The sequence below is a fragment of the Athalia rosae genome, chromosome 1, assembly GCF_917208135.1.
Source record: "Athalia rosae chromosome 1, iyAthRosa1.1, whole genome shotgun sequence".
Taxonomy (NCBI): domain Eukaryota; kingdom Metazoa; phylum Arthropoda; class Insecta; order Hymenoptera; family Athaliidae; genus Athalia; species Athalia rosae.
Window position 1 is genome coordinate 30648062 of NC_064026.1, and position 27901 is coordinate 30675962.

Genomic DNA, 27901 nt, shown 5'->3' on the forward strand with positions numbered 1-27901 from the left:
TATTTCTATCACTATTTACCATAGTTACATAATAAGACCTTATAGAGCGACATAATTTCGTCAATTAATCGGTAAATTATTAACTCTTCCGTACCCCGTATCGCTACCCTATTTTCAGCATATGAGTGTAATTCGGTAATAAAATCGCGTTCGCACATATCTTAACGGGCAATTACAGTAAACCCCACCCTTCACGAATTGATGTGAAATAATTGAGAGAATTACAATCGCAGGTGACCTGCCTCCTATTTCAATAGCGTAACACGCACACGTTAAATTATTTTTAGCTTCTCGGTGAAGAGATGTACGCAAACAACGAGAAAGACAGTAGCTACGCAAAAAATCACGTAACTCGAGATCCGCGTAGCGAAAATTCAAGCCGTTCGGGGAGTCCCGATATCGAAGCGTCCTGCAGACCCCCCGATAACTTAGGATACGAAGACAGCCTCGACGTCGCATTCGAGCACAATAACAAACTGAGAGATAAAATTCAACAACGGATGCGAGAAAGTGAAAATTTACTCGCAAATTCGTTCGGGTGCGAAGCTTCAACACTTCTTCCGAATACCGCAAGACTGTATTACGGGGATGCTAAATCCCGAGGGGCACATCCGCAAACGCAAACCGGAATCCCCACGGATCACTCCAGGGCAATTCATGTCGCTAAGGTCGCGGTAGCTCACCAAGAACACCATCCCGCTGGAAAAAATGTTACTCTAGACTCCGGTGGATTTAAACATAAAATGACTTCGACTCTTGGCGGACTTCTAGATAAACTTGCACTCTCCAATTTACTCCATAGCACTACGAGACTCGATAACAAGTAAGTTTTTTTTTTTCTTCTTCTTCTAATTTCGAATTTATCTTTGCCCTCCACGTGAGTGGCGAACGATGAAGAAAAAAGCAGCGCCTTAATTCGCGCCGGTCGAGTGTCGCCAAATCAAAATTTTCGCGAAAACGGGAACATATGTATGTCATTCGGTTACTTTTGTCCTCGATTCAAGCTCGCGTGTACTTATAACTTCTTTTATTCAACCACGCGTATGTAGGTATTGATCCGAGGTTCGGACTTTCTCGCTATACTTTACCCCGTGTCGTCCTTCGTTATCTTGCGGTGTCTCTCCCTGTCCCCGGCGTCATCCTCCATCATCCTACAGGACCCTCGCCTACCCTCGAGGCATATTATAATTCGAAAACATATTAATACGTTCGTGCCCATGTTCGCATCACCGGAATATCCCCCCGACGAGGAAAAGGAAATCGAACGGATTTGGCAAATATTTGTTGAGACGAAAATTAATCGACATTTACCGACGGGATTCCCTCGCGAGATTATTCGTCTTCTTTTTCCACGTCTGCTCATTTTTCTATGAAATGTAAATTAAATAATTGCAGCGGATCGACGCCGATGAAGGTGTTGGCTGAGTTGGCTTGCGCTCGAGCGCCAACTTTGACGGCTGGCGATCTGAACCCCGAAGTAATCGGCGCTATTCAAAATGAGAAAAAAGATTTTACCGCGCGTAAGATACGAAACCCGATCAAAGAATTGTTCGAGCGAAAAAAGGAGATCAACGAGCGTAACCAGAGCGAAAAGAGCCAGGCCGTTGTCGTGGCCGTCGCTGCCCTTAAGGAACTCAATGTACAGCGGCAAAGAAAGACTACGAAAAAATCTAAGAAACGAGTCATTCAAGAATTCCCTCTGGTCCGCAAAAGCCCCTACAGCGGTATGCCCGAGAAAAAAAAGAGGAGAGAACTTTTGTTCGATAAAAAATTAGACGACGCTTCCATCCGAAACGACAGGGTTAAGGACATCTACGATTTTGATGACGAAGAGAGTCAAGCGGAAACCACGATGACCAACGTTGGTCCTTTCCGGAGTAAGACTCTCCCTGGGGAGCTTCCGGATGTCGCTAGTATCACCTCGAAGACCATAGTTGATACTCTTGTTAATGGAAAGGAGGCCGATGCACTGGGACGCAGACTGGAATCGATGATAGACCGGAAATTTAGAGAAGCAGAAAAATCAACACCGAAGACCAAAGGCGCTTTGAAGGCGTTTCAAAATGACAGAGGAAACGCGAAAGAAGTATCGGACACGGATAACAACGGCATTGACAAGAGGAAAGACGCGCCCGAAGTCAGACGGGAAACTACCGTTGGACCCATGGACGATTTCGTTCAAAAGAAACATTACTCGAAAAGAAACGGGGGAGATTCGGCTAAGAGATCGAAATTGAAAAAGCGGAGCAAAACGTCTAGGAAAAAATCACGCGTCCCCGCGTGGTATGAGAACGACAGTTCCGACGAATTCAGGACCGCGGCTAAGGCGGAAGATGTTGGAGTCGGCATATCTAAGAGCCAGAGAACCTGCTCAAAAGGGAAACAAAATCTTTTCGCGGAATTATCGACGTCCTCCGAGAGCGAGGTGGAGGAAGATGACACGAGTTTAGATTACGGATCGAGGAAGAAGATCGGCGTTAAAGAGGACCTCGAAACATCGAGAGAGATTCTTCCTGAAGCTGAACAAACCGTAGCTGGGACAATGAGTTCCGCTGAACTCGAGGGTGTTAAGAAAACGCGGAATTATTCGGAGACTAAAAAATCAGAATCCGAAATGTCCGACCATCCTCTGATCATAGACGAGAGACGAGAGAGCGACGAGGACAGCAGCGTTAAAAACAATTACGAACCTTCTTTCGAAATGGATGATCTTTACAGAGACGACAGCTCCGACGAGGCTGAAACAGAATGTCTCGGAGACGAGAGAGAGAAAAACGAAAACGAAGTAGCGAACACCGATGTCACTTCGAGTGAGAAATTTATGAAGGACGACGAATTAATACCCCTCGAGGAAGCTTTGGATCTCCTTGACAGACCGGAGGTCGTCGACGCCGCCTCCGCGAAGGGTCTAATCTGTAAGGAAAAGGAGAATGGATATGAAATTGCGAAAGAAGAGAAAATCAAGCTTTCCCTAGTCAACGACGAACCCCAAGATGAATCTGAAAGCCCTACTGATGTTAACGCGGATGTTACCACCCAAGATAAAGAGGAGAGCGTTCAATTACCGGAGAAACTTTCAGGGAATGAAAAACCAATTATAGGCTCTGATAATTTACCATTGCACGTTTTTCTCAGTAGAAAAGTACAGGAGTCGAAGAAACGAAAACAACAGCACCTGAAAAAATTGCAGGAAGAGCAGGAAAGGATTCTTCTGGAATTGCAGCCCACTCGTAGACAGAGGAAATGCGCCATTGGTAAGCAAGGACTTTTGGCAGAAATTAGCAGCTCGGACGAGGACCTGTACGACGGGGGTAGTTCAAGGAGATTCCATGAGAAAGAGAAACTGGATGCGGGTGAGAAACCCCAGCGAAAACAAAAACGGGAATCTAGAGAGAAGAGGAAGGAGAGGTACATAGAAAAGAAACACGAACAGATAATAGCTAAGGAACAGAAAGCGATACAGGAGGAAATTCTTCGAGAACTTGGAAAGGCGAAGGATGTACGAACTATTCCGTTGGTAGGCGACGAGATGGATGATAAGTCTCTCGAACAGCAGAGCGAAGAGTGCGATAAAACTAGTTCGAAAAAAGTGAGAAAGCAAAAGCCGAAAAAAGACAATGGTACAGAGGGCTTTGATTCGTCGGAAAAACTCGTAACCAGTGAGTCAGAGAATTGCAAGGGTGAAAGATCGTTCTCACATAATCGTACCGTCAACGATTCACCTTCCAAGCAGAGGAAACCGTCGAAATCCGATCAAAAATCATCGAAAAAATCTTCCGGTCATACCGAGACCGTCAAATCGTCTAATAGAGCAAAGAAACTTCCGGCGTTAAACAAATCTCCTCCGGAATGTAACGGTAAGGAGATTAACAAGGATGTCAAGGAGTCTCGCAAGTCATCCGGAATGAAACGTAACTCGACCGATGAAGAATTGCGAACTACAAAATCGTGGAACAAAGTCGAAGAGGGTGTAGGTGTTGCAATAGGTCGTAGAAAACGAGCGGCAGCTAACCAGCTTTATTATTGGTCTAGTTCGAGTGACGAAGAAGAAGTTGTCGAAGAGCCGGTAGCGAATGTCGAGGAAGACGACGAACGTCAGGAACAACACGGCTGGATAGTTGGCGATTCTCACAAGAGAATGATAACCATGCTCGCCATGGAGAAGCAGCTTAAAGAAAAGCGGAGACGTAGTGAGGACGAGTTTGAACCGAACAAAGCTAAAAATAAAAAACACAGAAACAGCACGTCTTGATATAACTTTGACGATTGAAGCGACAGCCAGAATTTTCTACCTTCAAGTTAGCTAAAAATCTATATTTCCAATTTCATTATCTTCATTTTCAATACGAGCTTTTTTGCTTCCAGCCAACGAGTGCGTCTCTCCTATAATTTTCATTCGTACATGATCACTTTTTCTTTAGTTTTTTTCTTGTAATAAAGTAATTTCGTTATCTTATTATACGTACCTTAAATAATTTATAAATCTGGCTAAACTATCTCAATTGCAAAAATTAGATTCTCACCAAGTTTGTCAGATACTCTCCGCTATAGTCAAAAGATTAATTATATAAATCAAACGCAATGCAATAGTTGTATTATGATGAAATGTCGTTCGTCCCCTGTACATACGGTATGCATATATGCATATATACACATCATACATGAGACATTGTTAAAAATGTATGAAAAAGAACCCATAATGTATTATATTATTCACTCGGCATAATATTTAAATGAGATATCTGCTCTTCTTGAGTCAAGAATATCATTTTACCAATAATGAATTTGTGCAAAACGAGAAAGAGAAACGAGATACAACAAAAATTAAATCTAAAGTACCACGTGTAATTCATGTTTTACCTACACATATACATGAACATACATAGTATATATATATATATTATAAGTATATTATTATATGGTATATAGACTGAAGTACGGACTAGTTGAACTTACAATTAGCAGCACACATACACAAATAAGTACACAGACACAGATACGTGAAAGGCACTGAGACAATACAGATTGAAAATTCTTACAGAAAATATTTAGTTTAACAAAGGTGTGGTTTAAATAATACTGGTTAGAATATACATAATATCGATACAATAATAAACTCACCTATTATGATTATCATCATTAAAATTATGACAGTTATTATTATCATTATTATTATGATTATTATGATTATTATTGTGATTACTTCTGTTGTCATTAATATGTTAATATGATTATTAATACCAATGTTATGAATATCATCGAAGGACAGCGCAACAGGGGTCCAATCAACTAGCGCTTTGGTCAGCTTTTCGTGATTGCTACATATCGCAACTATATAACTGAAATTAATGAAAAAAAAAAGAAGATGAAATGAACTCTAAGAAATAACAAAAGTAAAAGATTTAGAGACATTATATAATACATATAAAGCTATATATTATAAGGATATTATATATGAATGTGTATATAACTTTGGATAATTGAAGAACTTTGAAGAGAGAAAGAAAAACGTGAAAAAAACTCAGATAAATTCAATTGAAAAGAGTACGGGTAGTGATAAAAACAAATTGAAAAATTTTGAAGTATATAGAAAAAAAAAATATTCCAAATACAATGCATATTATTAAAAATGAAAAGTTGATGCACGAAAATACATGAATAAAATTACCTTCACATAGGTATATCGACGCGCCTTTATTTTTCGTCTATGTTCAATTTCTTGAATAGATCTCACATTGTGGTTGCAACTTCTGCCGGGTTTAAGTTTAATTAAATGAATTTTTTTCTTTCTAATGTATTGCTATTTCGTGTACTTTTCGTGTAATAAATTTTAAGGACAAAAAATCCATGATAAGCCATGTAGTAGGAAATAATTTTCGTAACGAGTATGGTATGCGTATATTAATAAAAATAACTGGGAAGAAAAAAAATCACCTATACATATATGTATGACATCAAGATATATAGACTTTATTGTAAATGTACTGCCATAACCATTATAAATAAGATTATTTTCAACATTATTATAATTAATCTTATTATTATTATTATTATGATTATGATTATTATTATTATTATTGTTATCATTACTATTACTATTATCGTTATCATTATTCTTACTATATTACTGTCATCAATCATTATGTATTACACGAAAGCCTATAACGATAGTAATTATAAATAGCACATATTGTTATATAATTATTCCTGTAAAAATTAACACATACATCTATAGCACAAAAATATAAAAATTAAAAAAAAAAGAAATAAAAAACAACTATAGGTACAACCAATGTAAATAGAGCATATTTTCAATGTGTCTGATAAAAGTATGTTTTGTAATATACCTAAGCATTGCAAAAACAGAATAAAATTATTGATCAAAATTAGTTGAATTTGTTTCTTCAATTCACTGGCCATTCATTTTGCACCTGTTACTTTTGCTACACAAATTTGTGGAGAAAACGTTGCCTTCGTTACAGTTTTGAACCTGTTCTTTTATACACTTCAGAAATCAATCAAAAGTGAAAAAACTGCGATGTAAGTAAAAATTGTTGATTTTGATTCGAAGATTAAAATTTGAAAACGGGTTTGAATCGGCAGCGGGGAGTTTAGTGTCTTGAAGTTGGCGACGCCGCGGCTCTCGAATGTTGAACGGAGCGCCGCAAGTTCCGACAACTCGGCGTGTGTGGTCTCTTTTCAAATATGGAGAGGTTATCTTTTTAAAGTAATATGTGGGATTTAAGGAGTCGAAATCGGGGCATTTTCGTGTTAATAAGTGTGCTTAGCGGGTGCGCGGTTTTATACAATGCTTGGGGTCCGATTCTTGGCCTTACCGTATCAATAATCGTAGTTATATACGTGTGTTACTGCTTACTAACCAACAGCAGCATTCTATCGCCACGAACGTTATTTTTCGTCAAATATTTAGAGGAGGCTGGTCAAGAAATAAATGATAGTTTGAATACCGCATCCTTTTACTTATCTTCCGTCATCCGTAAGTTTTCTATCTTTTTAAATAATTATTATCGAACTCACGTCGCGTCAAAAATGAGCAGATTTCGTCAAAATACGTATCATTTGAGCAATGACACACGCGATACTTCAAGGAACTCTTCAAGGTTTGATTTAACCACAAATCCACTTAGTCCAATACCGAAAGACCACTATCTATCCGGCCCAAACATTGACACTAACCTAGAAAACATCCCCTATAATAATCTCGCCATGCATCGTCCCCTTGAAAACAACTACCCTGGTACAAAACATACGTCGACTCCCTTGGGACAGTGGCGCAAAGAAGGAAATCTTTCATCTCCTAACGAAGGAATAGGACTCTTTACACCTGCCCGACCACTTAGGTCAGAAACACACCATGCCTATAGTCCACATCGTACAACGGTGAATGGAAATGAAACTGTTTATAGTCCGAACGGTTCTCCATGGGGAACTAGTATCAGTCCAAAAATGAGATCTAAGGCAGGCGGTGTCAAAACCGTGCAAACTGTAGCTGGACCCTTGCTTGCCTCTACAAGATACAACATCGATTCGAAGTAAGATATGTGACTGTTACAGAAATTTCTGTTGATGAAAATCCTTGGATGTAAACTTACTGTAATCTTGTTATCTTACAGAATATATTCGGATGTAACATCTCCAGGATTGAGTTCGAGGCTGGCAAAATATGCAACTGAAGCAAACAGCAAGCTTACGCATCAGTCACAGTACTTGACTGGTCAGTTCCCCAAAGTTAATTTGAACGTGAGCCCTTTACCATTAATAAACATGAAGAATGCAAAGGTTAGAACCCCGGTGACAGTCAGGATAGCTCCACCTGAAACAAATAGGTATTCGCCACCTGAAAAACAGAAGTTGATCTCTGATGTGTGTCGAAATGAGAGTAGGACAGCTCAGAATGTTGTTCAAGTATTAAGAGAGATATCGTTGAAGAGACATGCTTCTAGAGAAGACATCAGTGCAGAGTTAGTCAAAAAGCAAAGAAAAGAAGCTGTCTATGAAGACAATTTGGATGAGCTTGCAGAAATGATACATAAACGCACTAGGGAAGAGTCTCCAAACACTGAGGAGGAATTATTTGCCAAAAATAACCAACTTAGACCTGTAAAAAAATCTAAAACACCCTCTTGTTACGACGTTTTGAATTCCTTGAGTTCAAGCAATCAATTGGTTTCTGGTGTCAAGCGAAAAGCAAGCACTTGTAAGTATATAATAATCGTTAATTATGTGTTTGTGTATAATGAAAATTGAGAATCGATCTCAACAGAACTAAGAGAGAATTTAATATGCCTTTAATTTTTTCAGTAGATTTGTCACGAAGCGGAACACCTGACATTGAGAAACATTTTAAAGGAGCAGATATGGTTCAAACCATTCCCAAAACATTAGTTAATGTAATTCAATCAGAACCAGAGTTTACAAAAACCCCACAACGCAATATGAATGAAAATTCTCCAGATGTTGTTGAGTCATATAAAAAATTGAACGAACAAACTACGCTAACAAAAGTGAAAAGTATCTTGAAAGATGTAGCTAGTACAGGAATGGTTGTGGATAATAAATCATCGGAACATGTAAACATACATGAGGAAAAAGATCTTCAAACTATGAAAAAATCACCGTCTATCGCTAATGAGCCAACTAACTATACCAATAAATTATTCATGAAAGCGGAGCCACAGGCTAACGAAAGATTGAGAACTTTAATTCAAGAACAAGGAAATATCAGAGCGAAATTCACCACGGATGATGTTGAAGAAATCAAGAAACAAGATATTGTTAATATGCGTCAAACTAGTATGAAAGCTAGACTGCAAAGTATGTTTGACGCTATATCTGGAAAACGTAAGAATTTTGTCTTGAAGAAGTTCTGTATCTAATCATCTTAACAATTAAAATGCATAACATCTTATTGTGTACGTTTTCAAACACTTTTCAGCTACCAAGAAAATAAATCCAGACGTGATAATCGATGCTGAACCAGCCTGTGAAGAAAACACTACTGCGACAGGTGCATCATCACACATAGTCACCTTGAGTTCAACAACTTCGACAACAAACGTGAATACATCTCCGATCGCGTCGTCCGCCGTCTTGCCGATCATCGCTGGAACAAAAGCGAAAACAACTTCGAAAAAACACGTCACTTTTATCCTTCCTGGTTCTCAATCATCATCTAGCAGTTCTGCGAATGAAATCACTCCAACTGGATTCCAATTGCAAGCTGCCAAATCAAATTCTGAGGTCTCGAACTTCAGTTTTGGGACCCTGTCAACAACTACGAGTTCTGCGACATCTTCTCCTCTGAGTACCCAGAACACAAATACCAATACCATTACTGCGGTAACCAGTACGATTAAATCAAGCACGACTCCCCCTTTTCCACCAGTAGAAAATGCTGCGAATCAAAACTCCACACCAACTACAGGGAGTCCTAGTCTGAATGTGAACTCTGTGGCAAACAATAGTCTGAATACGGCAACAACGGCTCCAAAGAACACTGAGTCGTTACCTAAATCTGTCACATCTACAATTGCACCGAATGTGCAATCTGTCACTCCTAGTTCAGGAAATGGAACCTCTATATCAAACAAATCAATCGATAATGTTGTGACCAATACTCAGACGGTTGTTCCGATGTCTACGTTTGCTTTTGGTACCTCAAAAGTATCCCCTCTACCATCCTCTGTTGTTGGAAACAATCAATCTGCCTTAGCAATTTCACAAAATCAAAGCTCAGTACCTAATAGTAGCACTTCAACCTCACAATTCTCTTTCAATTCCACTTCAACGATGCCTGTAAATAAGCCGGCAGCAACAACGTCACCAGTTACATTTGGTGGCAATAACAATGCACCTGCAGCTCAACCAACCACTGGAAGTTTCTCTTTCACGACTAACACAACTGCAAGTCAAAGTCAACCCCTTTCATTTGGAAATACCGCTCTGACTCAAAGTACCCCAGCTTTTGGAAGTGCGGGCACTCAAAACCCTCCAGTATTTGGAAATTCAATTAATTTCCAAAACGTTCAATCCCCTGGATGTGGTGCTACAACTATCACGCAAAACATTCCGACGTTCGGCAGCAGTCAGAACTCTCCAGCATTTGGAACTGCTGCGGTGACGACTGCTCAGAACCCTTCAACCTTGGGAACTGTTAGTTCGTCTGCTCCGCCATCTGCTTATGGCAACAATACGTCGATCACGAGCTCATCCTTCACTTTCGGAAATGTGCCTCAATCAATTGCAGCAACTCCGGCATTGGGTGCTTCTGCTAACTCAACGAAACCATCACTCATCACAAGTGCAGGAAGTAATGCAACGTTTTCGTTTGGTTCATCGGCAACGGCCCCATCAAAACTGGGTTTTTCATTTGGCGGAAACGCTGCAGTTACTTCCACTGGTGGAGCGGTAACTGCTAATCCGGTCTCTACCTTTGGAGCTACTGGAAATAATGCAACTCCCGTATTTGGTGCATCCTCAACAAGTACAACACCGTCATTTGGTACACCTTCCACAACTGCACCACCAGCATTCGGTACTCCTTCAACAACCGCACCACCAGCATTCGGTACTCCTTCAACAACCGCACCACCAGCGTTCGGTGCTCCTTCAACAACCGCACCACCAGCGTTTGGTGCTCCTCCTAGTACTGCACCACCAGCATATGGTACTCCTTCAACAACTGCACCACCTGCTTTTGGGGCACAGCCCACTACCACAACACCAATGTTTGGTGGAACTTCGACCACTTCAACGCCTGTATTTGGTGTTACCTCTTCAAGTGCAACAACATCCCTCTTTGGGACACCTACAACCACCGCAACCTCTGCAATATTTAACGCTAATGCTAGTCAATCAACATTCGGCAGCGTAGCAAATTCTACTGCCTCTGGTGGATTCGCCACACCGAAAACTACTGCACCACCAGCATTTGGTTCTCACACGACTGATTCTGGTTTTAATTTTGGAGGGGTGGAAGCTGGAAGACCATCTTTATTTTCTGGTCTAAGCTCAGATGCCGCCCCTAGTACGACCGCACCAGCAGCAACTGCTGCTCCTGTATTTGGAGGTAGTGCTGCCTCAAAGAATGTTTTTGGCCAATCAAAACAGCCATCAAATTTCGCAGCGAGTCCACCAACGTTTGGAAGCAGTGGAACATCCAACTTTGGAAACGTGAATACATCGTTTAGAGCTGGTAACAATACAATCGCCCCTGCAGGAAATACTTCTGGGTTCGGGACTCAGAATTCAACAACTCCCGCTTTTGGAGCCTCAAATACGGCGGCGAAACCTACTTCTGCCACATCTCCACCGGCTTTTGGATCTTCCGGTTCAACATTTGGGTCTACAGCTGCAGCACCACCAGCTTTTGGTGCAAACACTACATCCTCATCTGTATTCGGTTCCTCAGCAACGTTATTTGGCTCCCAAAATACAGCTTCTCCATCTTTCGGAGCTGCTACTAGTAATACGCCAAGTGCTTTCGGTACTAATGCAGCACCAGCATTCGGTGAACAGAATACAGCTGCTCCACCCGCATTCGGGACCCAAAATTCTGGCACAACTACTTTTGGGGCATCTAACAGCAATGCCAATTTGTCGTTCGGATTCGGAGCAAACCAGGCTCAAACGCAACAAAACACTGGATTTTCATTTTCTGGAGCTAGCGGGACAAATAACAATACTGCAACAGTCACCCCTTTCCAGTTTGGAGGAACTCCGGCTAAAACTGGTTCGTAATTTTCTCAATTATTTGTTATATTTGACATCCGAAATGAATCGTTTCGGATTATGGTTTAACGTTTCAACTTGTTCACAGAGGGATTCAACTTCAGTGCACCAACAACAACTCCTAATTTAAATTTTGGTGCGACATCGCCACCATCTTTTGGCACCATGTTTGGCGCATCATCGCCAGCAGTACCTGCAGGTGGAATGTTCAACATTGGAGCAGGTTCAACAAGCTCGAAGTCACGTTCGAACAGGTCACGGCGACAAAGATAGTGGAGGATGTAATTTTAATTTGTTATTAACAAGATGTGTTATCAGTTACAAAAAAGATATTGAAAAAAAGCAAAAACGGCAGTTACTTTGACTGATTAATATTCGAGTACAATAGAATGATTTCAAATTATAAATGAGAATTTGGATGAAATCCAATTCAAGTCTATGCAACGTTCAAGTTATTTTGTATTCAAATCAAGGTGCGAGAATATATTATTGTAGCGGTAACAAGAACTAGATAACGATATCAATATTAATCATAATAATAAAACTAATAGTTACAACAATGAGGATATCATTAATAAAAGTGAAGGGCGCACCATCATCACCACTTCGAATCAGTTTTTACTGACGTAATTTTTTTTTTTCCCCGATGTTGAAAATGCCATTTATACCTGCTCTGTGTTCATTACTTATAATCGCTTTGATATGAATTAATTAAACGGTTTTATGACTGATGTAAGAACGGTATTCATAAACATTTTCTACCGACTGACTCTTGGTTCTGCAAAAATAAAAAAAAAAAAGGTAAAGTAGTTTCAATAATATAATTGTAGTGACGATGAAAGCTGTTGTGGCGCGACAATTGATGACTTCCTAACGAAATGCTCGTGTCACTTTTCGGTGAGCCCTTTGTTTTCTAATTCCTCTTAATAAAATGAAGTCAATACATTTTTTTGTCCATCGCAACTATCGCTGAATAACGAAGAAACGAGAAGAAAAGAACGAGTGTATTCAACTTACAGCTACAGTTTGCACGGACCTGATTTTTTATACGCTCGATTACTGCACATTAGACGATTTCCTGATTGAACAGGGAAAAAAATGATCATTAGAGTAGTAATAATAATAATATCAAGCCTAGATCCCGTTGACTTTACAGACCACCTATATTATGTTATCAAATATCGTTTGCTGGTTTGTAATCAATAATCATCTAAATATTTTTCAGCCGACTGATGGTATTGAGTTATAAGAAATTACTTTTGTTAATTCCTTTCATTTTATTTTTCAACTTATTTCTCCTGTTTTTATAATATGTGAAAAATTAATTTTGTAACAGTGTAAAAGAAACGTGTAGAATTGAAATACTGATATCGGTCTGCACGTGTGTCAAAAAACTATGTTTTGAGCGTGCTTGTTGTACTCGTGATGTTATACTTATATAAGTAACATAAGCGGGGTAGTTTATTCAAGTATATAGTAATAGTAGTATAGTTATGCTAGAATCAGCAAGTCGATTACTCCAGCCTTTGAAAGCCAGTCCAATAAGTAAATTATGTTTTCAGTTGGATCCCTCGCCAGTGCGTCTAGGGTTTGTACAAGTAAATTTGTATTTTAGTTAAGACTGAAAATATGAATGTAATGGTAAAAGTAAAAATTAAAAAAAAAAATGCACATGCGAATTACAGGATCCGACTGTAATTATATTTACTAAGCGAATAAAGATCATCGTTTTATCGAAGTCTACTATAAATATCCGAACTATTGTTAATTTGTATAAGAATAAATATACCACAACGATAGATAAAACATTTAGAAGTTTTAATATTTAGTAACACGGTGTTTGGCACATAATATATAATATTATCAATTACCATGCATTAGATCAGCGAACGATAATAAATAATGTTCTCATATTGTTTAATCATTTCTCCAGTTTCGATTTATGATCATCATTATTATTTTTTTTTTGGTCTTTGAGTGAGAAAATAATTAAGTGATAAATCTGTTATGATTAATTTTTCCGTACCTACGGTTGTATGAAATACAAATTTCACGGCTTATAATTGCCGAAGGTACATCTTATTCATATTGTCAGAGCAGAAGGTTTTCCTTCAAAGTATAATAACAATATCGAGTCAGTAAACACGTTTGTATACGCTTTGATCAGCGGACCATGAGAAAATACAAATTTTGTCAAATATCGGACTACAATATGATAAAATCCTGTAAACACTGAGGTATAATCTGAGAGTAAAGTACAACAGATTTTGTGCTGAAAGCCGTTAGATTTTCAAGCAGTTGCTGCTTGCTTTGTTCTTCATGAATAAGTTAATTCAAGAACAGCAAGTACCTCATATCTTCAACATCTCAAATATTTCGACTGTATTGTTACAGAGCAGCATCCTTCTAAAGTTCTCTTGTCTTACGTTATAAGAAAACGAAAGGATGTTCAAGTACGTTATAGTTGGGACTTCTCATTGCGTGAGCTATGTCTATAAATATTGATTTATTAGCCCTCCGAACTTTAGCAGAGCAAATGGCGGTTCATGGTTGGGGTAGAAACGTTTTTAAAAGTATTTTTTTTTTTTTTTATTCTCCGTTCACTCCACGAGCATTATACTTCTCGTTGTCCGGCCGGCGAGCCGACCTGATTCTTTTTGCTCTTTATAATCCGGAATTAAACGAACGATGCGTTTCAAGATTTATGATAGTCTTCCGCAGATTATACCTGTAAAAAATTGACCCTCTTTCGAGAGCGAAATATTTGGAAAAAGAATACACTATTCTTTTTTTATCGTTTGAATTGCAGCTATCCCAATTTTTTTACGATGCCACAATTGATTGAATGATTATTCGCATATCTATGATGCTGGATTGACGACGAGATTAAAACCTGAAAAAGATCATGGACCTGTAGAATTGTTGATGAATAAAATTATAGCAGTTTCTGAAAAAGAGGATCCCTCGGAGCGGGATATTGCTCTTCCATTGCTTGTTTATACATGTGTACGTGTAGCACGCATTCATGCCTATATCGAAGCATCGAAGTTACTCGTGTGGCCGTTCTACGATTCACGACGATCGTCGTTTGCCGGGCTTCGTTCGTTGATCACGACTTCACGTCGAGTAGCGTTTGGTGGCCACGATGCGGTAGTAACTTGCTCGTTCATTGGTTGGGAGTGCGCAGTGTTGAGGAGTCCGACGAATGAGGGGGACTGTTATAATAGAAGAATGTTTGCCCGGTCGCTTGGAGCCGCAGCCATGTTGGGAACATTAGAAGGGAACCAACAGTACAACTAGAAGGACGGGAACACCTAGGTTCGGCAGCGGCGTGTCGTTTAACACCTAACACCACCACAATGGCTGACCCGGAGAAGCAGCCCGAACAACCAAAGGCTGTACAGCAGAAGCAGGTCATCGGTGAGTTTAATTCAAGATCATTTACAAACGCTCCTTTTATCACGTTATCCAGTAAAATTGTACATACTTAGCTTCTTACCCTCGCGTAATGGCGACCGCGCCGAAGAGCAGACGTATTCCTATTTCATCTCGCCATGTGGCCGGCGTGCCGAAGCCGCTCCAAAAATTCATCCTAGAATATAGGCAATTCCTAGGGTTTAAAAACGCTAATTTTTACTTCTTTAACGGTTATTTTTTTTAATGCATCAAGGTGCAATGACTGTAGCGAATATTTGGGTACTGATAATGCTAGATGAATCCTCTCCCCGCTCATCCCTTAGCGGGAAATGGAAGTAGTTCCCACTTTCCCCCCTTTTTCCTTATTTTTCCCCCTTCCCTCTCCCTCCAAATACGAGTTCTAATATCCTGCTCAGAGGTCGAATTTCGTTAGGAGCTTGTTAACGGTGTAACTCGATATATTTTTCTTCTTTTAAATTTATTTCGTTCAATAGAAGCTACAAAAAAAAAAAAAAAAAAGTGAAAGCAATTCCCACGCATGCATCAAAATTATAACCTTAAACCGGAATAATTCATCTCATTAATTATACAGATGGTCACCACGCCGGAAGCTTGATTTCAATTGTTATCCTCGGTTTTATTTCTAATCCTATCGGCCGTTGACCATTCGACGTTTGGTCATGACGGGCAAATAGTAAATTCAAACCGCTATTATTTATCGCTCTGAAATTTTTCACATCTGTAATATCTAACGTACGATCATTCATTTGTTGTTGTTTTGACATCGGTACATTTTTTTTCTAATCAACGAAGCAATTCTGATATCAAATTTTCAAACCAACTGTTCAATGACAAAATAAAAGCATTAATATTATTCGTTGCTTCAGGCGTACGTTTTCGCGTTTATTTTTCATATGCGTATTGCTCTGGATTTCTAAATGCATTACTTTTCCCCCATTCCGTTTCGCAATTCAGACCGAATCCATGATTTTCGATGTTTGATTTTGAAACACCTTCGGGAAAAGGAAATTTTATAAATATTCTTCTACACTTCCGACCCCCATGACAGTTTGTTAAAAATTAGAGTTTCTCAGCCATTTTCTACGCCGTCCTCTCGTTGCTTCTGATCACGTGTTGCTGCTCACTATAGCTTTTTCAGAACTCCCAATATTATATCTGTATAAACATGAGGGGTACATACATACATATACCTGAGTATACTATAATACATAACTTTAGATTCACACATTCTACGGAGAGAAACATACACATGAAATTCTTGACCGCCACAGTGTCGCCCAACCACATCGACGAGGAGCGACCGGTGCACACGATCTATGAAATCATCTCTAACAATAAAATCAGGCGTATGTCCCAATTCATCGGAAAAATCTCCAAAGACACTCGAATTTGTTCTTCGCTGGTAGAAATTAGCCAAAAAATTTTCTCTTGTAAAAAAAAAAAAACTTTCGGAATTTCGAATTCCGCTACAAGACGGGTCAAAAAACTTTCCACACATGTTATCACTCGTAAACGATAAATTTTTTTAATTTTAGGGTTTGATTTGATTCAAATTATTTTCAATTTCAACTACATATTTCGATCAGTCGTCTTTTACCCCTCATTTAAATCTGTCGTTCACGAATGAGTGACTGACTCCAAGCATCGTACCTTATAATCCGGTCGTCGAATTATCATCGGGACTATTTATAGGCAAACTATTTTACATTAGCCATTAATGTCCTAACTCAGGTTCCTAAGCTCCTAAGCCTGTTATATTACAAGCTGTTAAATCAATTCAAAATGTTTATACGATCGTAATCATTCTCACATTTATTTCGCCGTTTGATTATATTTGGTTACAGTTGTATCTGTTTATCACATCTCGGTGTACCGCATGCGCCGACTTTTGTCATATATATTTACGTGAGATCATTTTGCATCACAATAAAAGAGGAGAAATATAATCAAACTTTGACACTGAGATAAACCGAAGCTGAGCTTGACAATCGTTCGTTAATATGATAAGCGATTTTAATTATGTAATATGTTATTATGTACAGTATGCTGCACATGTCGCGTATATGTATGTACATAACATATATATAAACTCGCGCTGAAAATGGGTCGTACAACGATTTATCTTATGTACTTATCCATATTTATATCGCACTCGCTCTCATGTACCTAATCTCGTGTATAATTAAATGTAGCAACGAAATCAGACGATGGTTGGTCGTCTGTAATTCTATTTTATTTGTTTTATATTTTTTTGCGACCAAGCGAATTATGTTGAACAAGTTTTGCGTCATTAGAATTCGTTGTCATCAATTTGTTGTACATTTTCCTTGCAGTTTTGGATTTTTATAATCGTTTAGAAATTACTCAACATGTGCTCATGGACACGAGGAATGAACTTTTTTGACATCGTCGTGATTCACGTATGACTAGCGTGATGACCAGACGAACAATAAGATCTAGAATAATTAAAATTCACTGATACCAAATTGAAAAAATATATGTATATATATTCAAACCAGATATAAAAAAAACAACTAAGTTCGAGATAGTATGAGCTTCGGAAAAATGGTGATAATTCATTTCCTTAAATTCGAAGCATTCTATAATGTTTGCACAATTGAGAGTTGTTTTACAAGTGGAATATTATCTGACATTATGGTATAACTTACACCTAATTCAATACGTTATATCGTTAATATTATATAAGACCGGAAAAATATTCCTGAATTTGATTTCAAGAGCGTGAGAAAAAAAGCAGCAGATTGCCCGTATAATATATACGTATATGCACTTGTAATGTTTTACTTATTACCAATCTTATCGACGGTGCAGATTAAATTGATAAGTTTACAAACATTGTATTACCGCACGAGCTACAGGCACGCGAGCACGATTTATGACGATGTATTATGATTCAAATACAGCAAACATTTTGGCCATGTTTCAACACTCAACTGACATATTATACTAACAACTTCTCATGTTTCTTCGTCGATAAAATCGGAAGGCCGTTTTTGAAGAGCAATTGATGCAACTTCATCGTGTAAAAAATCGTCCAAATTCAGGAGCATCATCCGTTTGATTTACAACTGGACGGATTATTTGCATTTTAGCACATATTCTCTTGATCGTTCATATGATTTCAAAATTTATTTTCACCTAATCTAAATCCACCGTGTTTTATCAACTAATTAATTTTTATTTTATGTTCTAGCTAACAAAGTGACCGGGACTGTGAAGTGGTTTAACGTAAAGAGTGGCTACGGGTTTATCAACAGGTGAGTTTTGTTTTAGTTTTGTCTTTTGATATTGACCGTTAATTTTCTATCAATATTTGTACCAGTTCGCTGGGGCAGTCTGGTCGTTTGTTTTGTCTTCCAGTTATTATTTTATACGACTGGAAACAAAATGAATTTGCAGCTATTAAGGCTACGGCGATATTGATCTGCACTCCGATTCTGCACTTCTGACCGGACGGCGTCGCTCTTTCGGTTTATTAATTTTTGTTCCGTTCCCAACGCGCGGAAATGTTTCCATATCAGTTTTTCGATGAACTGAATAACGAGCGACGACCTTTCTCTCAAAAAAAAACTAGAATCAAAGTTCATTTTATTTAGTCGTCTAAGGAGGAAAATCACTAAGCATAAGTCTTCTCTTCAATTATTTATTGTATCACGTGTTCAACGAAAACGTGTAAAGCGAAAATCGCGTAATTTCGACATGTTACACGTGCCTTAGTCGTTCGGATTGTTGCAGGACGATGCCTTCGCTCTATTTCTAGTTACTCTTCATTCGTTCGCTCTCTCATTTTTGATACTCTGCCAAATCTTAACGAAGGGGTCCTGATACGATACAGAGTAAAATCTATTTTATCTATTTCTAAACGCTAATAAAAAACTTTCGACGACAAAAAGATTTGCAATTTCATGCGGTTATTCTTACGAATCTCTTCTATCAACGTAACAGATTTCTATTTTTGACAAGTATTATGCAGATACGATATCTATTTTTCGATCGTTATTTTCAACGTAACAAATTTTCCGATTTCCTCCAAAGTTTCTTTGTGTATTCGTCTCACGTTGTCAACGTACTGCGATAACAATTTTTTTTATTGATAAAAATTGTGAATGGCGTAGGTATCGCAAAGCAGTAGAAGTTTTATACAATAAAAAGTAAGATTTTATGCTTGACCAACGGTCTGTAACCAGAACGAACTTCGACTGCAGCATTTATTCGAGTATAACGCCGAAATCGACTCGGTCGAGCGATAAGTGATCGCTCACGGTTTTTTTTTTTTTTTTTCGTTATCTACAGATGTAATAAATTGTAGACCGGTGCATTAAAAATTGTTGTATAGTTGCCAGAACAATTATGCACGCTCGAGATTCTATTCGATCGTGAGAAAAGCTCTCAGCAACAGTTGATCTTTTTATTTATTCATTTTTCTTCCATCTATTACAAAATTAAGAGCTGCGCGTTATGCCTCCACTCGGGATATTTGAGGCCAACAAAATTTGAATTGTTAGTAATTATCTTGTGTTGAAAAAAATAAAAACAAGCCCGATAACGCTTGGGGATAAACTAATCATTTCTCCCATACAGAAGTGGCAGCACTTCCTTTGTAGCTTATTAAAGAGTAAAAATTAAAAAAAAAAAAGGAAAAACTGCCATGTATGCCACATGGTTGTATTATACATATATACTCACATACTCCATGTACTTAGTTGTAAACAAGAATATAAGTGACGATGCGGAAACCCTATCGCTACGGATCTTATAAGGTACTTAAAAAGTAAAAAAGAAAAAAAAGGAAAAGAAAAGAAAAAAGAAGCTAACGAAAGACGATAGATTACTTTGAAAAATGAAGAAAATTTTTTTTTAATTAAAAATTGAAATAAGCGATTTCATGTTTTCGCGATGACGTTCGTCCCGACCGATAGCATAATCATTATCACACCGGCGATGCCGCTAAGGAAGTAGCAGCATAAATTTGCATGTGATAAATTTTTCGAATGGTCTGTCGTAGTAAAAGTTCACATATAATTAACCAAGGTCTACACTTTCCACCGGATTAAAGGACAAAATTTCGAATGAACGGTTGATCCATTTTCCAATTAAACCAGTGAACTTGTTCTCCTTTTTTTCATCTAAAAATCTCCCTCGCTTGCGTTCATTATTTACCCATACAGAGATATATATATATACATAAAATTCGATTGGTGTGCCACCGTCTTGTCTTCCCGTGGGCGTAAGGTCAACGACCTCCACTTTAACTCTCGATGCTTTACGCCATACAACTTTGTAGAGGGACGTACGCGACTACCTACCTACTCTATATAAACAGTGCTGTACGCCCAGCACCATTGGAGTAAAGTTAAGGTGCGCGCCTGCGCTAGTTTTCTGCTCTTCCGTGTTTTGTGTCTCACAATCAGTCGCCCATACAGTCGTATGTACCTATATAATTTAGATTTATATGTGTGTGTTGGTCAGGACCAAAAGTATACGGTCGGGTCGAGCATATAAAACGAAATTTTGTCGGAGAGGAAGGCCGTTGTTTGTGAGGAGGATTACATAGTTGCAGGATTAGGGTTTAGAAGAAAAATTTGCAGCCGATCACGAAAGTAACGAAGTAAATAAAGTGAGACATTACATAGATAAATGAGAAGATTGAAAGACTAGATAAAGGTCGATGAATTTTATCGTCTGATAGATATTTTTCATGTGGCTGGAATGACGAGCAAAGGGAGAAAGAGTCTTTCGGTTTGGTATCGATTTGTCTAACTTTGAGAAAACACGTCACGTGCAATAGATAGTTATATGTATATGCACGGAATGTGAGTGCACAGAGGTGTACGAATAGAGAATATAATCAGAAAATCAGGAATACATTCTCACTTCATAACATGGGATTGAAATTCATTTTTTCCAGCGATCATCGCTCACCCCATCGTTTTTCTTACTTTTTTATTTCACGTTAAATAATCATCTCACGTTCTGTTGCAGGAATGACACCAAGGAGGATGTGTTTGTCCATCAAGTAAGTTGACGCTCAATGCACTCGATTTATCCTTGATCCTCAATTAGAATACCACTCCAGTATCGATCAAAAAAATTGATTTACTCGTTCGCTAATTTCATACCCATTGATTTTCAGTCGGCCATCGTAAAGAACAACCCTAAGAAGGCTGTGCGCAGCGTGGGAGACGGTGAGGTCGTAGAATTCGACGTGGTAATTGGCGAAAAGGGTAACGAGGCGGCAAACGTAACCGGCCCCGAAGGAGAGGCGGTCAAAGGATCACCTTACGCGGCAGACAAGCGTCGCGGATATCGCCAATGGTTTTACCCACGTCGAGGAGGCGCCAGACCTCCACGAAGACCCCGCGAGGGTCAAGAAGGGTACGAGTCCGGTGAAGGTAAGACCGGAGAAGATGCGAGCGCCGGAGAAGGTGGCGGACAACAACGTCGATACAGACCAAGACGTCGTTACGATGGATTCTACCGAGGAACACGTCGTTCTGGTCCCGGAGGTCATCAACAGCACCAGGGCGAGGGCGGCGAAGAGGCAGGCGAGAACATCGAGCAGGGCGGCGAAGGAGTTGGAGAAGGAAATGCACCCCGCGGGGGAGGCGGAGGTCGTGGGCGCGGCGGACCACCAAGGAGATTCTTCCGCAGGAACTTCAGAGGTGGAAGAGGAGGCGGACCGCCCAGACGTCCACGAAGCCAGGATGGCCAGGTCAGTCAAAATCAACAATTTTAATTACAGTATCGTCTAGTATTTTTTTTTCATAGTACCGAAAAGACGGAATAAAATGGTATTGTCGACATCAGTATTTGGTATCTGAAAGTTCTCACCTTGCAGTGATAGATAGATAAAACATATCGTGCATATTATTTTTTATGTTCTTATTACATGTGTATGAAATCTGTTTTCTTCGTCCTTCTTTTCGTCACCTTTGATTTCATAGGCCGTTGAAATCGCGTTGCGCTCTTTTCGCTCGTATCCTCGTGTTTGGTTCCTATTAATAATCTGTTATACTTTTTTTTTTACCGTTGAAAATTTTAGCGATGCACATTTCACGGATGCTCTGATCGGGGTTTATAAAATGTTTCCAAAAATAAATCTCAAAGTTAATGTTACATACCGTAGTATTTCATTTCACTATCTTCACGAATACGAAAAGGACAATTGTCTACGTAGATTTCAGCGGTTGCGTATAAATATTTTCCAATAATGTGATAGCAATTACACCTGTATATATATCTTCCAAAACACATACACAACAATTAGTAACATTTAGTGACTATAGTTCTCGAAGATTACATCTAATTTAGACTAAATACTTACAAAGCCATGAACATTTATTGCCTAACAAAGAAAAATTAATTGTCGAGTAATTTACATACAGCATTTAAATAATTCACTTTCTCTTCAAATAACATATAAAAATTACTAACAACGTCTCCTTATTTCTGATACATCTCGATGATAATTTTTCTATGTGCAATTCACTTAGCGTTTGATGTTTCGCACCGATCTATTCAACAACAACACACGTGTCTGTCATAATATATGTTTCGTTATTTTATTTGTAGAAGCCTGCAAATTCTCTAAAAACAAAAAACAAAAAAATTGGTTAGTTCATTGTCCCCTGAAAAATCAAAAAAAAATATCCTGGTAACATGAGCCTCCCAAAAACCAAAAATTTGTCAAATTATTCTCTATATACACAAATTGTTAGCGCCATGACAGGAAATCTACGTACATTAATAATTAAAAGAATTGTCAATGACTATAGTCACCTCGCGGATACTCTCACTGTTCTGTCCTTTCCATTTTTCGTGAGACCCAAATTTCTCTGGACATATCCAATGAAATTTTGGTACCCCCAATCGATGATCGTGATATGCGATGGTATTTGTTGCCCGTTGTGATTGGCATGGCCGAATTGCGCTGTCAATTGCCAGGTGAGTGAGGAGGAAGAGGGTGCCGGGGAAGGGGGCCAGGGTGGCGGGGGTTCGCAGAGACCCCTACGCCCCCGCTACAGACGTCGTGTACCCCGTCTACCTCGTCCAAATAACCATCTTCAGGGCGCCAACAAAGAGAATCTCCAGCCCGCGGCTAACAAAGCTGATCCTACTCATGTACAAGCCCCTGCAGCCAAGACCCTCTCAGAGGGCGGCGACAAGCCTGTCAAGGTACTAACGAATCCAACCACCTATCCTTCTATACCGATTCCATTCCAACGACCAAAAGCCAACCCTTGATTCTCCGACCCCAAATTATGTCATTAATTGACATTGCAACAATTTTTATTGCGAACGGAAAGACGCGACGAAATTGTCCATTCATTCTTAACAATATTTCATAATACTTTTTTTTTCTTGTGACATTTTTACTAATTTTTCAAACGATACATTTTTCGAACTAATTTTTCTCAGCTGCAGTTAAGAAAAAATGCGAAAAATGGTTTCCGACTTTTTGGTACACTTTTTTCGTCTCTCAAATCACGCGCCAGAAGTAAATGTAGAAGAAGAAAAAAAGATTTCGTGCGTTTTCTTGATTATTCTTGAAACCTTTTTCCCGTTCTCTTTAACATTTTAGTTTTGCCTCTGTACGTGACTGCTTAAATTAACAAGACTTGTTGGGGTTGGCGAATTTCCGTTGACGTTCTCAAGTAACCTTTTCACCATCCACAGACAATATTGTTCGCACCGCACAGCTAACAATGACGCTCAAAATATTCAACTAATCCCGAATTTCTAATATCTATATTCGTATCGCGGACGAAAGGGATATATATTTATCAATTACGTTGTATACGATGATGCTTTAGCTGTACAAATTCTATTCAGATTGATTGACTGCCTTTTTATTTCGTTATGTATTGATTTCCCTTGTAATTAAATCGCCAAGTGTCTGTTAATTTCATTTCCATGAATACCCGATAACGGTATAGATTCACGTAATACATGGCACTTGCATTTGGCATTGTTTACCTGTGTAAATTAGGTGTATAAATATTTCAATCGCATAGTTTAACAAACCGAAAGAGAAAACAAAAGAATTGATAACTGCAGCTTGAGAACCTGAATAATTAACGGGTAGAAAATATAAAATGATTATTTCGTCGCTACAAGTAGAGCTAGTTAAATATTGACTTTTCTTTTCAGCCACCGCTTTTTACTTATTTTATGTATTGAGAAAAAACAAAATCTAAAAAATAAATGTTGTAGCCTATCGCCAACGTTGCAAACTTCTAATTAGTTTTATCTTAAATCCTATAATATGTGTGAACCACATAGTGGGTCTTCCGCAGCTCCTTTTGTCGCATTATAATTGTTAGCTATTGTATCATCATTATATTTTTTCAGAATACTGTTCAACTATTTTATTTCAGTTCGATTCACATTTCGAAACCGGTATTTTATTTTCAGCTGTTAGCTTATTTGTCTACTCGTATCGTAGTCGCTTTTAATACACAACAAAAAGAAGCACACACACACACACAAGTATCAACTACGCAATTTAAACGCACAGCAGTAGAACTATTGCATGTATTTTTTTCTTTGTACTATTTCCAGTCGGAGCAGAAGCCGGATGCACCTAAGGATGCACCTGCACCTGCCCCCGCTCCACAGGTAATTGCACTTCTCATGTTTCTTTTTCATCATTTCATTTGAATTTTCGTATATCTTCTCAGTTTACATATCGTAGTTCGTTTTCGCATCTTCACATTTGGATTTTTTTTTTTTAGTTTTATTTCTTACTCAATTATTTGCATCCCACTGTACAACACGAGCACGTATTTAATTTGTGTCTCTTCTCTTTTCCAAAACTGGAACAAGCTTATCTGATTCATCTTCTTTCTGCAAATTGTACGTAATTTTTGGCTCGTGATTTTATGCATTCCTGTGTGTAGTTAATTTGTGTACATTGCTGACGTAGATGATCGAAAATATTGAATAATAGTATAGCGATAATAATAGCAACAAGAACAACAAAAATACCAATGGTAATAATTTTAACAGAGGTGAATGAGAAGAAAAAAGCTACTCATACGGCTTGCTTGTTGATTTACAAACAGAACGTGTTTGATTTTTATAAATTTATTCATTCTTCGTTCATACTTTCGATTCAAGATGAAAATGAAACAACTTGATGATTTTCTTTTGCCTTTTTCCATGAAATTCCAGGAGAGTCAACCGGTGCAGAACACCACCACTGAAAGCACTGCTTAAGGGAGATGATTGCCGCTGTAGGGTGTAAAAAATGGACATCTCTTATATAATTGAAACAAAAATACAATGAAGAACTAGAGTGGAACTAAGAAACTGAAGTTTGGATTTATGGTAAATTATATATTACATGTGTACAGCGGCAATATCATAACTCTTAGCAGAGTCGCAGCAACAGCAGCAGAAAACAGCAGCAGCAGCAAAACCGCAACAACAACAACAAAACAACAACAACATACTATAAAAATTATTTAAAAAAAAAACTTAAAAAAAAAAGAAAAAATCCCCCAAACTAAAAAAAAGAAGAAAAAAATCTAAAAAACCAAAAAAAAAAAATCAAAAAAAAAAACATGCAAACGAATCATACAATCCGTACACTACCCCACGAAAACAAGGAATGAAACAAAAATAACTAACTTAGACCCTCCCCCCACAAGGAATTAGTAGAGAACGTCAAAATAACGGAAACGGTGAGTTTCTATTCGTATTATTTGTGAATAAATATCGCTATTTGAGATTGCGATATGAATTCAATGATCAAATTATGAAAGAAAAGGAGAAGGGGAAGAAGAAGAAACACGTCATACGCAAAGTTTAAATCAATCAGCTAATATAAAATTTGAAATTTCTATCTTACTATGAATATTGAAAAAAATTAATTTGAATTGAAAAAGTAAACTTGTGGCAGGGCTCAACGCGCGGGGTTTAATTAATTATTTCTTTCATAGTTCAACAATAATTAATTCATAATGAAATATTAGTGTTGTGTTGGAATAATTTCGTGGTGTTTTGTTGGACGAGTATAATTTTGGTGTTGGTTTTTATTGGTCATTCTTTTTTCTCTTATTTTTTCATCGTAAATAATGAAAAGAGAATGAATTAGTATTCCGCGATTGTTAATATATTGGAAAAATATTACCACGTGGGTATCCAAACCATCACCGAGAAAAGAATCAATTGTATGATTGTAGAAATTTGATGAAGAGAAAGAAAAACAGAAATCAATAAAAAAAAGCATTCAAAAATAAAATCAACAAGGTGGAGAATAATATCGTATACCTTTTATTAAACAAGGGGATTTTTATGTCACGTAAAAATAATAATGTTAGAATCGTACGACGCATGAAGGGATGAAAATAATTTCAACAATTTTACAAAAAAAAGAAAACAAGAATGAAAAAAAAGTAATCATTTTGCGAATACATGCGGCGGCAAAATTTTGTAACACTAAGAAATCATTAGTCATCAATAATAATAGTAATAACAATAATCATTGAATCGCATTAAAGTGAATTGTAAAATATTAATAGACAAGGAAGAGAATAGAGAGATTCGGCAGAGAGTCGGTATAATCTGGTTGCATAATAAAATTATGATTTTTTGCTTAATATTAACATGCATATATATATTTTTTTTTTAATTTTCTCGTTTTCGTTTTCATTGACTTTGAACAACATGGATTTTTTTTTCGAACGTATTTGACCAAGTTCTATACTGATGATGACTATGATCATGATATTATACGATTTCTATATTGAGTAATAATTTAGTTTGATAATTGTTTATTAGGTTTTTTTCTTTTCTCTTATTCTGTGATTTTCAATTATACCCTGAGACCAATTGATGCGAATTGAACGTAGATATCTTGTCTGATTTATTGATCGATTCTTATCACTCTTGAGAAACAAAAAAGGGAAACAAATTTCAAAGAATAATTTACACTATAAAATTATAATTTACAACTCACCTTATATACACTTTTAAGTATATACATACGCATGATCAAATGATTAGGTAATAATGAGACTAAAAAGCAAATTTAATCATTTGTAAAATTGCGAATTACGATTATTGTAAAACCGATTGATGATCATATTTTTACAATTCAACAATTATAGCAATAATATTAAAAAAAATTACCCCTGGTGGGTTGTACCGAGAACAATGTGTAACGACTTTCATTCATATTCTATAGTGTTTATTATTAAAACTGCATGATTTTTCCAAGAATATTTTTATCATAATATTCCTACATCGAAGAATTTCGGGAGCAGTACTTTGTTATTTGTGGATGAAAAATTGCAACAAAATATCTGAACAGGCAAAAACAATGAAAACATAAAAAAACACGACCTTGATTACCTCTTAGATAAATTATTTCTATTATATTTATTGTATCTCTTCTTTTCTCTTTCAATTTGCAGTTCAAATTAAACTTTTTTCTCATCTCCAATTTGAAATTTATAAAACAAGCTGAGATCTAAAAATGAAAACCAAGAGGAAATAATAAAGCATACCATCATTTCTACAGATAATTTCCAACGTGTTTCTTTCATTTATTCATTTTTAATTATGGTTTTTTGTTTCTTTTTTTTCTGCTGTGTTTGATTCGAACGTTTTTGAAGGCAATCAACCGACCAACTGCTAAGTTGGTGACTCTGTGCGATCTCGACCGCTTTCGAATTCGTCAGAAAAT

General features: G+C 37.7%; 3 protein-coding genes across 7 annotated transcripts in view; all 3 read left to right on the plus strand.

Moving 5' to 3' along the window:
• Positions 1-6389, plus strand: part of LOC105683554 (microtubule-associated protein futsch) — a 47923-nt gene extending 41534 nt beyond the window's left edge. For both annotated transcript variants that reach the window (XM_012396233.3, XM_048649136.1), the window contains 2 exons: positions 288-823; positions 1396-6389. In XM_012396233.3, the coding sequence (XP_012251656.2) occupies positions 288-823; positions 1396-4252 (3393 nt within the window). In that variant the 3' untranslated portion in view covers positions 4253-6389. The remainder of the gene's footprint in view (positions 1-287; positions 824-1395) is intronic.
• A 137-nt stretch (positions 6390-6526) lies between these two features.
• LOC105683556 (nuclear pore complex protein DDB_G0274915) lies at positions 6527-13672 on the plus strand. Of its 2 annotated transcripts, none has more exons than XM_012396237.3 (5): positions 6527-7553; positions 7635-8218; positions 8323-8862; positions 8957-11752; positions 11840-13672. In XM_012396237.3, exons 1-5 carry the CDS (start codon positions 6733-6735, stop codon positions 12022-12024), a joined length of 4926 nt encoding a protein of 1641 aa, XP_012251660.2. In that variant the 5' UTR covers positions 6527-6732; the 3' UTR covers positions 12025-13672. The 2 variants fall into 2 exon arrangements, with proteins under 2 accessions (XP_012251660.2, XP_012251661.2); XM_012396238.3 differs by having other exon boundaries at positions 8326-8862.
• Positions 13673-15012: 1340 nt separating this feature from the next.
• On the plus strand, positions 15013-27740 carry LOC105683555 (Y-box factor homolog). Of its 3 annotated transcripts, XM_048649150.1 has the most exons (7): positions 15013-15171; positions 18404-18467; positions 21193-21226; positions 21344-21922; positions 23155-23385; positions 24772-24828; positions 25384-27740. In XM_048649150.1, the coding sequence occupies exons 1-7, from the start codon at positions 15111-15113 to the stop codon at positions 25426-25428; spliced, it is 1071 nt and encodes a 356-aa protein (XP_048505107.1). In that variant the 5' UTR covers positions 15013-15110; the 3' UTR covers positions 25429-27740. The 3 variants fall into 3 exon arrangements, with proteins under 3 accessions (XP_048505107.1, XP_048505108.1, XP_012251658.1); XM_048649151.1 differs by lacking the exon at positions 24772-24828; XM_012396235.3 differs by lacking the exon at positions 23155-23385 and having other exon boundaries at positions 25384-27367.
• The last annotated feature ends 161 nt before the right edge of the window (positions 27741-27901 follow it).